At 41.2% G+C, this 15,368-nt stretch overlaps 1 protein-coding gene across 8 annotated transcripts in view; it reads left to right on the top strand.

The window, feature by feature from the left end:
- Positions 1 to 15,368, top strand: part of LOC140364779 (RNA-binding Raly-like protein) — a 237,161-nt gene that overhangs the window by 204,368 nt on the left and 17,425 nt on the right. For 5 of the 8 annotated variants that reach the window (XM_072451135.1, XM_072451139.1, XM_072451134.1 and 2 more), the window contains 2 exons: positions 8,454 to 8,570; positions 13,258 to 13,427. In XM_072451135.1, coding sequence (XP_072307236.1) covers positions 8,454 to 8,570; positions 13,258 to 13,427 — 287 coding nt within the window. The remainder of the gene's footprint in view (positions 1 to 8,453; positions 8,571 to 13,257; positions 13,428 to 15,368) is intronic. The other 3 variants (XM_072451138.1, XM_072451137.1, XM_072451136.1) reach the window with 3 other exon arrangements.

Here is a 15,368-nt window from a genome sequence, read left to right as displayed (position 1 = left end):
TAGTCCTGACTCTGGCACCAGCAGGAGGCCGGTCCATGTTTAGTCCTGACTCTGGCACCAGCAGGAGGCCGGTCCATGTTTAGTCCTGACTCTGGCACCAGCAGGAGGCCGGTCCATGTTTAGTCCTGACTCTGGCACCAGCAGGAGGCCGGTCCATGTTTAGTCCTGACTCTGGCACCAGCAGGAGGCCGGTCCATGTTTAGTCCTGACTCTGGGCACCAGCAGGAGGCAGGTCCATGTTTAGTCCTGACTCTGGCAGCAGCAGGAGGCCGGTCCATGTTTAATCCTGACTCTGGCACCAGCATGAGGCCGATCCACGTTTAGTCCTGACTCTGGCACCAGCAGGAGGCCGGTCCATGTTTAGTCCTGACTCTGGCACCAGCAGGAGGCCGGTCCCTGAGGTCCTCAGAGTCCGAGATGGTTCATATGGCACTAACATGTCTGAGATGTACTTTGGTGCTAGGCCATGGAGAGACTTGTACACAAGCAGAGCTGCTTTAAAGTCTCCTCTCTGAGCCACAGGAGCCAGTGCAGAGACCTGAGAACAGGACTAATGTGATGGTACTTCCTGGTTCTAGTCAGGACCCGAGCAGCAGCGTTCTGGATGAACTGCAGCTGTTTTACAGCTCGTTTGGAGAGGCCAGTGAGCAGCCGTTACAATAGTCTAATCTACTGGAGACAAACGCATGGATAAGTCTCTTCAAGTCTGGTTTAGACACTATATTTTTGATTTTGGCAATGTTTTTTAGATGGTAAAAAGCTGCTGATGTTATTGATTTGACGTGGTTGGTAAAGTCCATTATCACCCCCAGATTTCTAACTTGGTTTGTAGGTTTTAGAGCGAGACTCTGGAGGTGACCGCTAACACTTTCTGTTTCTGTGGGCCAAAAACGATTACTTCAGTCTTGTCTGAGTTCAGCTGCATCCACAAACTGATCTGTTGGATGCAGTGACAGAGTGAATCTACTGGTCCATATTCGCCTGCCGATAGTGAAACATAGATCTGAGTGTCGTCTGCATAATTGTGATAGGACACATTTTCACTGCGTATCAACTGACCTAACGGCAGCATGTAGAGGTTGAACAGAAGGGGACCCAGGACTGACCCTTGGGGCACTCCACAGGTCAGGGTCATGTGGTCTGAGACACAGCTGCCAATTTCAACACTGTAGTGTGTAGATAGAACATTTAAATGTTTAATTAAGTTTGGATAGGAAAATAAAAGTCTTGTTTCCCTTCATTTATTTATTTGGTCAGGACAGTGCATGTTAATGAACATACATGGAACACATTTTCATCTGTTGAAGAGAAAAGAACCAGGAACTAAAAAAGGTTCTTACAGTGCGAATATCCTTTAAACCTTCTAGTCATATATTTACTCAACTGAATAAAACAATATCTTTGTGATATTAAAATGTTTTTTTGTTCTATTCAAGGTGGTTAATGCAACAAAGTTAGTTGTCAAATCCAGCACATTTAACTGAGTTTTAACTTGAACAGGTTTTTGTTTTCAAGTTGCTTTAGAGGTACAGCTCGCAAAGACCCTCGAAATGTGTTTTGTTTTTCTCTAAACTTGTTTCTTTGTCCCCAAGTTAGATTTAAATCTTTATCCCCAAAGCCCCGCTCTCTTCGTCCATATTCATCTTCACAGGCCACTGATTCTGCAGCTCCCCAGAATCCCCTTGATACTCAGCCTACAGTTCATCTTGGGTTTCTAAAATTAACATCATTACTCACTCCCTCAATCCTTTCTAATGCTGATTAAATAACAATGGCTGCCTTCTCCTTCCCGATCTATTTCTGATTACTTAGTGCGGGATTAAAATGTATATGTTTTCTTTCTGCGCAGCTTAGTTTGTATCCAATGAGAATACAAAAGCAGAATGCCCCCCAAAGGCAAGCGATAAATTAGAAATCCTTCCTCACTTTTCTTATCATCAAAAGGATGACTGGCCTCGAGCTGGAACAGATAAAGTCCTATCCGGAAAATACAGTGTTTATGGCGCTTCCACATGTGCGAGCGTGAAGATGCGAGGGGGAGGATGGTTACACTTTAGTATGTTTTCGGCATCCAGAGCTCGTACGGATCTGCTGGGCTCTTCTCCCTCTGTAGAGAAGGTGGATTTTACGCCGGTGACTCGGCTCAGGTTTAGGGGCCACTTTACAAATCATGAGACCAGATTTGGACAAAGATATGACCCACAGTTTGTAGAGCTTGTGTTCAATGTGCATGTGCTATATCCTAACACAATCGTGAGGCGACAGGGATGGAGAAGATCACAGGATAGATATGCATTTGCAACAAAATATATATATATATATATATATATATATATATATATATATATATATATATATATATATATTATAGAAATGCCTGCATTTGAATACATGGAAGCTGAGTAAGATTAATGTCATACTAAAGAACATTCTAGAAAAAATGGCGGCTATGGAGACAAGCAGGTGGCAAGTCCCATAGTGTATTTATTAAGTAGATGCAATAACATAGACATTATTTTTGATGAATGTGGATTTTAATTTCACTTTTGAATTGATATTCAGTCATCTCCAATCGTCTGTGATCTCGTGTGTCTTTTTCAAATTAAGGCGATGTTTACAGCTCTGTCAGTAAAAGCATGTGGTTTGGAGGAGGGAAATAAAAACAGTGTTAAAATGTTGTTAAATAGCTATAATTATTGGCCATACCTGCTTTCCACTACCCAATCCCGTTAGATCTCAGGAGCTAAGCAGGTCAGGGCGCGGTCAGTACTTGGATGGGAGCCTGCTACAGTGGAGCGGCTAGAGAAAATGTCATTGTGTCCTTAGGCAAGACACTTTATCCACATTGCCTGGTATGACTCTGGTGTGTGAGTGAATGGATAATGCAATGAGAAGCGTCTTTGAATGGTTAGAAAAGTGCTTTATACTGTAAGTATTATGCATAAGTATTATTAAAAGTCTGTTGACAGAGGAAATGTTGAAAACGGAAAGCTAAAAGGAAAGCTTAGGTTTTGATTGTAATATTGCCCTTTTCTTCATACATCAATAATTCAAGAACAGGTGTTTGCCATGTGAAAATACCTCATATTAGTTTGAGAGATTGGAAAGATATGATTCAAACAGAGCTTTTGTAAATATACCCAGCGCAGTACTTGTCTCCCTCTGCCAGCTCTTTCATTTGTTTGAAGTCTTCACTATGGATTCCTCTGAAAGATTAAAATGGCCTTATGGGAAATTGAGTTTACAAAAAGCCAATATGTCAGACAGAGTTATTAGACCTTGACATCTCTTCTGAGCAGGGGTCCAGCCTTTTATTTTTTTTGTCAGTGTGCAGTAACAAGCCTCTGATGAGTTTTCTTGGACACTCAACTGTGGAATTGGAATGTAAAATGTTTTTTATTGTGACTGTGTATGACATCAAGGGACATACCTATCTTTTATACTCTCCTATATCCATTTACCCTCAATAAAAGGTAAACGTGCAGAGTCAAACGACACAAGTATCTTATCTACACACTAAAAACACAACTCAAACTTACAAAATTCAGTATTTTACCTCCATCGGGTGCATGATATTTGAAAGTGAACTGGCCGTACACTGAATTATGCAACACTTATACTATGCAGGTGGATTCCCAGTATACATTTTAGGTTTTGACCCTCCGGAAGTGGTTTGATTGATTTTATTTAAATATTTATAAGAGTTTTTTTTTTTCATTGTAACTGAGATGGCAACGTTGGCACAGAGGGTTGAGTGGAAGATAGCTTTAGCCAACTTCATACTGCCATTGTATTCCTGGCAACAGATTTGATGTAACAGCCTTGAATAAAGGGGAATGGACAAGAAACTGTAAAAAAAAAAAAGCTTTTGTTTGACTGTAAAACCGATGTACAGAGGATTTTCAGCCTGGTCACCACAGCCACAAACTCAGACAGAGCCGTGCAATCAGTTTTGTTTATTCCATCTCGTTTCATCTATGATTAAGAACAAAATCAGACTTCTCGCTTCTCAGATTAACAACATTTAGTGCTTAATTCCTTGATTAAGCAGAAGTCGGCGCTGTTTGAGTACTTGCTAATGCTAATGTTTCGTGTTTGTTTGAACCCAGGGCCGCTCTTAGCCGTGTGGGTGCAGAGTAATGGTCGGTGGTGCCCCCTGCCGTGCCCCCCAATGTCTAACCACGTCTAACCACGTCTGAACATACGTTTTCTGTTGCATTGATACAAACATCTTTTAGACATTTCATTTGTATGAGAAACGCTGCATGTGCTGCCGTGTCTGTGCCGTGGTTCAGCTTCACTGCGTCTTGTTTGCGCTTTTTTAACTGTTTCTAATTGAATAGGAGGCTGCTCGCGTGCATCTCAAGCTGGCTGTGGAGAGAGAGAGATTGATGAGAAAGTTCAGTCATAACTAGTTTAGAAATGCTTTATGTTCTGTCTAATTACACAAAGAACAATAGGACAAAAAGGCTGCATCGTGTCATTCAATTCAAACAGCATTGTCGACTGGTGCCCCGTCGTATTGAAAGTAACGATCATATAATTACTGGTTGTCTTCCCACTCGGGACCTCTTCTGGCCTGGAGGTGCCTGTGTATTTACCTGCTTTGACTATCAGCTTGTAATATCCCTGTGGAAATGACACTTGAGATGTCAGAGATGTTATAGAATCATCAAAAAGTTTCGCGCAATAAAGTTGGAAGAGTGAAGAAAATCGGCGTTCTAATTTCAAGCGTTTCCCATTGAAGCTCTAATGGGAAGTTGCGAGTTTGTTTACCCAGCCTTCACTGCATCGCTGACTCAATCTGATCCACGTCAATGCGAATTTTGCCTCCTCACTTCACTTCCTCTGACAGTTTTGGCCCCGTTTCCCCCCAACTAAAAACCGGCGATGACACATTTTAACTGCTGAGTGCGGAGGATTGAGATTAACTTATTACTTTGTGGTCTGAGATTCCGCTAAGCTCCTGAAAGAGAACACCCTCGCCGTGGCAACCGTGAGATCGAATTAGCCGTGACGTGCCGCCGATATGGGCCGCCATAAATACATGTTGTTTATTTGCATATGACAAAACAATATTCAAAGTTTGACGTGATGTTGTTTCCCCAAGTTTGCCCGAAGCCCTCGTAGGTTTTATGGTGGGAGAAAATGAAGGTGCGTTATTCATGAGGCAGTAAACACGAAGGATAGGAGGTCGATCCAAGGGCCTTGTTTGCGATGCTTTGCTATCGTTACCGCGGCAATGATCTCTGCTGTTACCACGCTGATGAGTGGGAGATGAGACGCTGATCAACATCGATATTCAAAGTTCCTTATGCCGCATTTATGTGGTCGTCGGGAGCTAGCGTGACTCATTAAACTTTCCTGCCCACATCTGTTGCTATGGACAACTGACAGAAAGGCTTAAATGTAGCAACGTTTAGTCAAAGTGCTGAATTGTTTAAGATAAATTGACAGCTGATTTTGGTCACAAAGTAGGTGACGTCAAGTGTGGACGTTTTTGACCCATGTTCATGAGAGGTTTTTCTGACTTTTTAACTTGGAAAACATTGGGAAAACTAGTTCCTGAGCACCACATGAACACAGCATCTAACTCAATAACTTTGGCCAGTGCTAATGGAGTTATCATTTATCTGCTCTCCACAGCAGTAACATGTAAAGCATTATGTTTAGTAGTAGTTTCACTAGATTTTTACCAGAAATCTCAACATAAGTTAGTTAGCCTTTAGCTCAGATGACAAAGCATTGACCTGAATATGTTGGATAGGTTGGTGCCAGCTCCAACCCGCTTGATATTGGCTCCGAAGTCCCTCAAATCTTCCTGGACAAAATTGAGTTGTTAAGTAATCAATAACATGAACCCCACGTCTACTTATGTCAAAAACAACGCTGTCTCTTGATATTGATGTTTGCAAACTGAATTATCATTATTCATTCCACATAATTGACAGAAATGGATCAGAGTACATATCAATGGTGAAGGCTACATTATTTATGAACCTCACATAGGGTTAGATATAATCCCTTTGCATCTAGTCGGAGCCAGAGTGTTTCTACGGGAAGCAGCAAGTTTCTGTTCTTTCTACTTAAACGGTTCACAAATATTGGTGTCAGTTTTTGGCAACTCACGTCTCACTTGATATTCAGCGCTATATTGAGGCTTTCGAACAGCTTTTCCTTGACTTAGATGGACTTACAACGGGAAGAGACGTAATTAAGCAAAACACTGTCAGCCCAAAATCCCATAGAAACTAAGTGATATTTATTGCCGCTCTATTAGCATAAACACACAGCAAGTTTCAGACACTTACTATTCATGTTTGAGCTGTTAGAAGATTTTTTAGGGACCATATCTGACCTGCATGCTAATCACCAAAGCTAATCATTGATTGACACATCTTGCTTGCAGTTTTTGTAGAAATCCCAGCATCACAATAAAGATTTGAGCAGTTTGTACAGATTTTCTTTGGACTTTACATTTGCTACTGCATAAATCAATGATGTGCCTCTAGTTAATAATGTGTGTAAGATGACTAAGTATGAATTTTTGACTTTTCTTGAAAACATTTACCAAAATACCATCTGAAGCTGTGTTCATACTTCACACAAGCCACATCAGAACAACAAGATATATATTTTTTTTTTAAAGTATAATATCACTATTGTTGTTCTGGAGGAATGCAAAATTAGAAGATCAAGTGTATCTTCTCTATAATTAAAAGTATTAAAAATTATCTTTAAAAGTCCAGAGTATTTTTTCACTTTTGTTGTTATTCTTTACATTTTGTTCAATACTGGAACTTCAACCAACATTTACAGCTAACACAATCCTGATGTATGGTTAAAATCTCATCTGAATATTATGCTCGACATAATGCAAAAACATTTGAGAGATTTTCATTTTTGTCAATATCGCCCACCCCTATTACTGCACATACTATTTCTACTACTACAACACGTGCCACTTGTTTTTCAAAAACTAATATTATGCTATGGGGATCGAAAATGAACCAACCACTTTGCAACTCTAGACTTGTGGTGACAGACCATTTTGCTTGCAGCCCACCAAATGACATACTTATACTACAGTAAAGTAGCACTCATAACAATATCATAAGGGACAGAAATATTCTCAGCACAGATGTCATATTTTATTAGAACATGGTCTGCGAGGTCTTGAAGAAGCTTCTTCGAGTGGCAAAACGTTTGTCCAGTTCAAACTATTTACAAAGCATTAATAAACACTTGTTTTTCATTTATACGCACTTATGAGGCATTTCCAAGCATTTATCACGTGATTATTGACAACAGTGTATCAAGGATCTTGATTTAATGACATTTATAAGGTTTTATAAGCCATCTATAAATGCTTATAATTGTCTAAGTGCTTATAAAGAAAAACTGTGCTTATTAACGCCTTAAATAAACAGTTTACGAAGGAACCTTATTTTAAAGCGTTACGTTATGTGTATAGAGCGTTTATGCCAGACCACTTTGTCTCTTTCCACATCTATTACCCACACCCTTTTTCCTATTACCCTTTACCCTTCTTTTGGGTTCAAACATACATATAGCTCGGTGTTAACACTCTTGCGTGGGACAGACATGAGGGCATTAAATCTCTGAGTTTTACCAGCGTCACATCTGGCAGCTCACAGATAGCATCCGCACAGTATCGAGCACGACTGCGCGGTGGGCGAAAGGTAGCTGCTAATCTCCAAATTGCAAACAGCGGGTTGTGGTTCGCAGATGAGCGAGTGTGCAGCCGTCCAGATGAAGACGATGAGTGACGTGAGGCCGAGAGCTGATGGGATCGCCGAGCGTTTGAGCAGAAGGAGCTGATAACACGGCTGCTGAGATTGACACGGAATTAGGAGCGAGTGCCTTGAGTGATGAAGAATTGCTTTACATCATGTTAAATACAAATATGTTTCATGCTGTATTTGTGGTATTTATTAATAAACTACCACCCACATACTGTATATAGATGATAATTTGACATTTTCCATTGTAAAGCGCAATATTGTGACTAAAATGACTTTTTGGGTTTTTTTTAGGTTGTTTTTTTTGTTGTTTTTTGCCCTCTGAATACTCATGCTGCTGTAGCCTTCATCTGATTATAGGAGATGTGCCCACAGAACTTGCTTGAATATGGATTTATGATGTGATTTCTTATATGAAATGTTGACAGCCTGTTGGCTTTTGCTTCTTTCAAAATCAATATGGGCTGATTATTGTTTATACTGTACGAAATATAAAGTAACAAAGTACAAGTAAAATGTGTTTTTTTATATATATCTATGATTTACAGAAAATCTTGTAGAATTACGTAATGAGACTATGAGACATATTTACTGACACATGCATAACAAAACCAGATGAAATGCATTGAAATGATACAGTGTATAGTCCCGTCCACTAAAGGTCTTCTGTTGCTGTGTTGTGTGTCTCAGCAGTGAAGTCGGACCAGCTGCAGACCATCAAACGTGAGCTGACTCAGATCAAGACCAAGATCGACTCTCTGCTGGGGCGCCTGGAGAGGATCGAGAAGCAGCAGCGCGCAGACACCGGTGAGTCCTGCTGCAGCATTACGAGTGGTCAGGGACAGTAGCTGAGCACAGCAGCCATGTTCTGACCGCTCAGGTTCAGCACCAGAAGATACAGCATGTGTAAACTGTAGTAGTACGTACAAAGTCCCAGTTACACTCATTTGTTTTAATAAATTATGTTAAATCTTTTTGTATTCATGCTTATTCAAACTCTTTTATGTCAGAACACAAATCTGAAAAAATACTATACTGTCAATTGAGTGATTTAGCTTTTTAAAATAGTATTCATTTTATTTTTACCAATAAATATCCTTTCTGTCGTTTTTTTTTTTATTTTTTGCTAAAAAGTACCTTGGAAAACTTGCATTCCGACTGTGAGCGGGCTCGCCTCTCCACAGATCTGACCTGTAACGTTCCGGTTGTCCTCAGAAGTTGTCGCAAGTAATTTAGGCTATGAAGGTTCTCAAATTGGGAAAAAAATGCAGCTCCACTTAATGAGCATGACAGGTTGTCCGTAGTGAAGATTTATCATAGTCAAGTTGCAATTTGTGAAAAGAATTTGAATATTAAAAGTTGAAAACGACACAAAGTAGAAGGAATCGACGTCGACCTATGATGTCATCAAAAAGCGACATCCTGTCAAAAATGTGCACAATTCAAACGCTATCGACACATTTTTCTGACAGTTTAAACAATCATTGAACATAGATGTTATTAAATGTCAAATCATAACTATTGTGTGATGTGTATTGTTAACATCATGGTTGCTAGGTAACAGTTATGGAATTACCCGTACCTTTGTCACATCTGCTGCTCATGTCCAACCAGGAAGTAACATTATAAACGTCACCAAAATGGTCAAACTGGGTGAAAATAGACAAACGTTTTAGTAAAATCTTAAATATGTCTTAAATACATGTGACTGTCATTATTTACAGTTTATAAAAGATCGGTTGTGTCGATATTAGCTTCGTGTAGACCTTAGCAACAGCAGCATTATCATTTATAACTGCAGAGGCTCAACAGAGAGGGATAGAGAGCAACTAAAGTGAAAATAACACAAGAATTATCAATAATGAAGGTGTTTACTTTCACCAAACTTTCCGAGTTGGAAGGCTGTACCTATTTAAATTCAAAAGTTGTAACTCGGAAAATGCAAAACACAACTGGAACACAGCGTGAGACAAATCTGAACCATAAGAATTGTCCTATTCTCGAAAAACGACCACCACTTTTGCATTGATCCTACGTCCACTCCGCACTCTTCCACCTCTGATTTAAAGCCGTCCCACACGTCTCCCTCTGTACGGAACACCTCTGTAGATGAAGTATGGGCCGGCCGCTTCGTCAAAGTCCGCGGACAGGTGTCATTAGAGCACCCCCGCCTTAATAACCCAGATCTATAAAGATAGACCCTCCCCTCCAAGACAGGCCTCCTCCCAAGGTCGCCCACGCCCTCGTCCCGCAAAGAGGGCCGTTTGGATTTTAACAAGCGTGCGATGTGTTACTCAAGGACTGCATCGGGCACTTGACAACTCTGCGCCAAAAAAGAAAACGAGTCTTGATCCTCCTCCAGGCAAACTGTGATGTGGCGTGTTAGCAGCCCAAGCGAGAATAAATACGATTGGAAAACACAACGCTGCAGAGACAATGAGAGAAGGGATGAAATACATTTGAATTGATCCAGCAGATTATGAGCTTGAATCGTTTCTGTCGAGAGAGCGTGTGGGTGGTTTTGTTTAGTTCAATTTCATTTCTATGGCGTGTTTTTATATCTATGCTCTCGGAGAAGAATGGAAAATTAAGTATGACCTGTTTTATTTCTGGTACGTTTAGGGTCTGTATTCTAATTAGACCAACAATGAGTCTTTATGATGTTAGACTGGAAATGATTCAATTGTGTGAATCTACAAACAACCAGGACATGTATCAACTTTAGATGATGATGGCTCGATTAGCGTTGGCCGGGTAGAGACTCAGGATGGGGCTTCGTCTCAGGTGATCAGCCCAGTCGATTCAGAAACCCCCCGTTCTTCTAGATGGTGATGTGTTAAGGTGAAGATGATAGAGACATTGGGTGGGAGGTTGCCTGACCCGCCAGCCCCGCCCACATTCTGTTTGAATGCGTATGGGTCTGGAATCGGAGTCAGAGCAAATGAAATCATCGGTAATCCTTTTACCTATCCAATCCCAGGCGGAGGTTTTAACGCATCACACTGAGATACGGAAGTAGCGCTTTTCACCCCCCGTTCCAAAACATTCAAGATGGTGGACCCGGCTCATGACCGAGTGTTTACTTCTGCTCTCGCTTCGGTTTCAGGAAATCAGGAAAGTCCGCTCTACTCGCCGTGATGAACGTGCGTTAGATGCGGTTATACGAAGGGCGTCATCACGATTCAGGAGACATTTTCTGCGTTCGGGGACGGACAACGCGGAACACGCCTTGCTAACATGGGCTACGTAATATCCGGTTAAGCGTGTCGCGTTTTTTCCGTCACTTCAGGGTTTAGGTGATTGGTTCTGTCTCTGCTCTAAACTCCGCCCTAGAAATTGAAACGCAGCGGTCGAACCCCAGACCCAAGTAGTTTGCCAAAACATGTTGGAAATGGCTGGTCTGGCAATATAAATAGGGCTTCTGGGTAATTAGAGGTGGGGTTAAAGACTGGAGGAGTGGTTGAACCTCAGTCAATGATTAGCAATAATTAACTACATTTGATAGATACAGCACTTGTAGCATAGTATTGTAGGTTAGAATCCATACTCATAATCTAATGTATCTTTGATGTGATGTGTTTAGAATAATGTGCACACAGTCTGGCAGTGATATCAATGTACTATCCCAATCCTTTTAATCAGGCAGCCAAATAAAAGCATTAATTTTGTCCTTTGTAGACTGCGCGGACAAGTGGTTGTTGACTGAATGTTGATTACGTTTGGAAACTTCCATTTTCTAAATTTCACTTATGAATGAGGGATTTGTGGTGCTTGATGAAATAAAACATTTACTTGTCAAACTGTTGTGGCCCGTGTTCTTGACGCATTACTGACCGTTCAGTATGCTAATTTTCGCTATGACAGCGCATATTCATATTCATAGTTTGTGATGTTTGGAGGCCAACGCTAACTCCAATTGAAAATCCATTGGCCCTAACTCATGCAGTACCTTTTCTGAACGCATGAAAGGTTTCTCGCCGGAAAGGTTAGCGGAGCTGTACCTTATTCTTTTTATATCTTAAAAAACTTGAAAAACAGTACTAGTTCATTTTAAACTCTTTGCAGCAGTCACGTACCTAATGCATTGTAATGATCTTAATTATTCACTGGAATCAGGTTGTAAGCGCTTTTCACGACTTTCAGAGGCCAGAGCGAGTTTTGCTGTCACTGTAAACTAGACAACTAGCATGCATGTACAGCAGCAAAGCAGATTTAACTTTATTACATGAAAAAAATTGGATACTCCCTTTTAAGTAGGTTTTTAATATAACTAGACCAATAATGTGACATGTCTGGCCACCTTCCTTTCAGATTTTCCACTAAATAAAACACCAAAAAGCTAAAAACACCTTGAACATACTGCTGCTGTTTAGTGTAGAATCTTTCCCAGTTTAGATTCCATCCCGGACATCTATATAAATACACTTGGCTGAGAATAGAAACTTTGACTCCCGTAGGATGTTCTGTCTTCTCTCGCTCCAACATCCGCACAGCCCTGACATGTGGACACCTTCTATACTGGGAAAAGGAGCTGCTACATCGCGGTTTAAAATAGCAGCGTGGAGAAGTGGCACTGCGTCGTAGCAGAGAGACAGATGGTAGACGCGACCACTTGTTAAGGTCAGGCCCTTCGTGGACGCACTGTCAGCTCCTGCCCAGAGGGGGACAAAATGACCCCCAGTCATATCTGTCCTACACTGCCAGGAAACAGTCCATTTTTAGAAACAACACTGCAAAGATGTCACTATTCTTACTGATTGCAGATGTATAGTAACAGGAACCATGAAAGTGGAACTAAAAGTGCGTTTGAGAAATTGTATTTGGGGAGAGTTTGGGGATAATGTGAATATAAATTAGAGTTTTACACCAATCAAGTAGCAGTTGGAAAGATATGTTAAAAGATACAGAATGTAGAGCAGAAACATATTGATAGGCAACCACATGCTTTAGATCCCTGCACCTCTCACTGGTCAGCTTCTGTCATACTCAGAGTGAAGTAACTCTCAGAAGAAAATAGTGGTAGTTACCTCAGTATGCTAAGCTATACTTGGTGATAAAATTGAAATTGTGGTGCTCGCTGGTGGTGCAGTGGTTTAAAGTGTTGCGCATATGGTTTTGTTGCCACCTTTGCATCGTGGGTTTGCTTCCTGGCCTTGACTGATTGATGTATGTCTCTACCCTCTCTTTCTCCACCTCATGTTTTAACTGTCCTGTCGAATAAAGCCTTCGGACCAGAAAATGTAATTAAAAAAAAAGAAATTGTGATTTATGTTGTAGAAAATTGTGATTTATTTTTTTCTTTGCATATCGCCCAATGTCTGCCTATTGACCTGAAGATTGTAATATCACTCACATCTGCACAAATGCCTGGGAGCTTACCTTTAATGAAATGTTATTGGAATATCACCAGTATTGTAACATCCCAAATCATAGTAAGATACATAATGATAGTTAACAATGGAAAAACTTGATGTCATTTTGTGTTTTGTTCCAGAAGCTCAGAGGAAGTACGAGGACAACTGCGACTCCCTGCACGAGGAGTCCGTGTCCGAGGCAGCGGACAACTCTGGGGACGAGGGAGGTGAGGGGGGCCTGGGGGCGGAGGCCGGAGAGATGAGTGACGGGGGCGTGGATGACTACGACGAAGAGGTCTCCCACCATCTGGTATGAGCGACCACACATTCTACACAGTGTATTTCAACAAGGAGAGACTTCAAAAGAGACGAGTGCAATGAAAAGTTTACCGAATGGTTATAAGAATTGTCTTTTTAATGTCTTTAATGCCGTTTTTTAAAAAATTCATAAACAGATTTTAAGTTAAAAAGAAGGCCGTGGCTTCAGTCAAATGGCCGCGCAGTTTCAGGAACCGCGGGACTTCTCTTATAGCGTCATGGCTAACCCTAACCCTAACCTTAACCTTAACTTTAACCCTAACCTTAACCCGGCGCGGTCTAAAACGGCGCTAAAACGCGGTCAAATAGCGGCGCAGTTTCAGGAGCCGTGGCACGCGGCCGGCACAAAAATAATATGGCAGTTTCGGCCGCGCACCGCGGCACTGCAGACACTCCCTAAAAGAAAAATAAATAGCTGATGGCCTCACGTAAGCTTACAAACCTTTAATATGTTTTTTTCTTGGAAAGTCGATGGGCAAAAGTAGGACATTTACTTCTCGTACCAAGTGGAGGGCAGTCACTGTTGATCTCCTTACCGATTTTGATACTACTTTTTTTATACCACAAAATGAAAATTTCCTTCATATTATTGTATGGTCTTATACAGTACCGCCGCTCCCAATACAGCACACAGTGTGTTGGGCATCAGTTGTTCCGAGGGGCACCAGGGTTCATGCAGTTGCAGCTCCACAGTACAGACGGATCAGGGGCACAGCTGGGAGCAGGTTTGACTGCATGTGTATTCTACGATCCACGAGGAGCAAAATGGTCTTCAGCTGATGAAAATGGGCCTCATATTCAATTAGAAGCAGTGCAAAAGAGCGAATGAAACAGGACTTGCCATGCGTCAGCTGTAGAGCCAAACTCAACACTGGCTCTGCCAAAGTGACATGGAACTATATGAATTTGTTGAAAACTTCTTGAGGGAGGACAACCAGACACCCCTTAAGATTGTCCCTCATGCAATATATAATAAAAAATAAACAAAACTTATACCCTACCATTTCAATGAGGGTTGGGGGCCCCACTGAGCATTTATACTTAGGGCTCTCAAATGAGTAGCAGCGGCCCTGGACTAAACTTTTTCTTCAGTATCACACATTTTTAAAAGACTATGTAGTTTTAGACTACTAGTTTTAATATGATTAGCATTCATAATACTACAAAAATTCTGAACTAAAGTAGTTATTTTTCCCAAATAGTGCAGCCCAGAGTAAGACATGTACGTCACAAAAGCTCTTTCAAAAGACATTATCTTTTCATAATCCAAAGCAAAGGTGACACTCACGTCACTGTTACAGAACAAAGCAAAAGGCTTGGATGGAATGTGATCATCCTCCATGAGACAGAGGCCCAGCCTTTAAAACACCTCTGATAACAACAGAGACAAGTAACACTCACTAATGGCTCCAAGCAGATCAGGAATCGTTAAAAATATCTTCTTTCTGCTGGATTTAAAAGTGTCTCAAAGTTCTTAAACTATATTTCCCATTTAAATTGACTCCATGTTTCACTGTGTGATCTAAATCTGTCAATAAACCATGTTTGTGAAGCAGATGCCTTTAGAACTGTGGTTGGAAATGTGTTATGTTCATGCCATATTTGCCTTTACATATATTTCCTCATTACCTGCTAATGATGTGTGTATTCATTGACAATGTTGTAATAGTTTGTTCTGGTTACATGTCATTGTGCTCCTTTTAGTTCAAATTGTCCAAATTAGAAACAATAGGAGAGTTAAATCCAGTCTTAAGGTCACTCCCACTTGAAGCCACACCCCGGTGTCGGACAAAAGACACTGTGAGCCTCTCACTATCTCTTTTGCTGCTGGACTTCAAACACAACTTCAAAGCTGTGACACTCGGGCCCCCCACCCTGAGGTGCAAACCCCCCTCGCCTCCTGCTTGGGCCTCCACGCCCCTGCACTGAGACA

The sequence above is a fragment of the Eucyclogobius newberryi genome, unplaced genomic scaffold (genome assembly GCF_026437365.1).
Source record: "Eucyclogobius newberryi isolate DKJ021-1_F unplaced genomic scaffold, fEucNew1.0.hap1 SCAF_18, whole genome shotgun sequence".
Classification (NCBI taxonomy): Eukaryota; Metazoa; Chordata; class Actinopteri; order Gobiiformes; family Gobiidae; genus Eucyclogobius; species Eucyclogobius newberryi.
The sequence above is the reverse complement of the archived record's forward strand: the minus strand, read 5'-3'. Positions and strand labels throughout refer to the sequence as shown.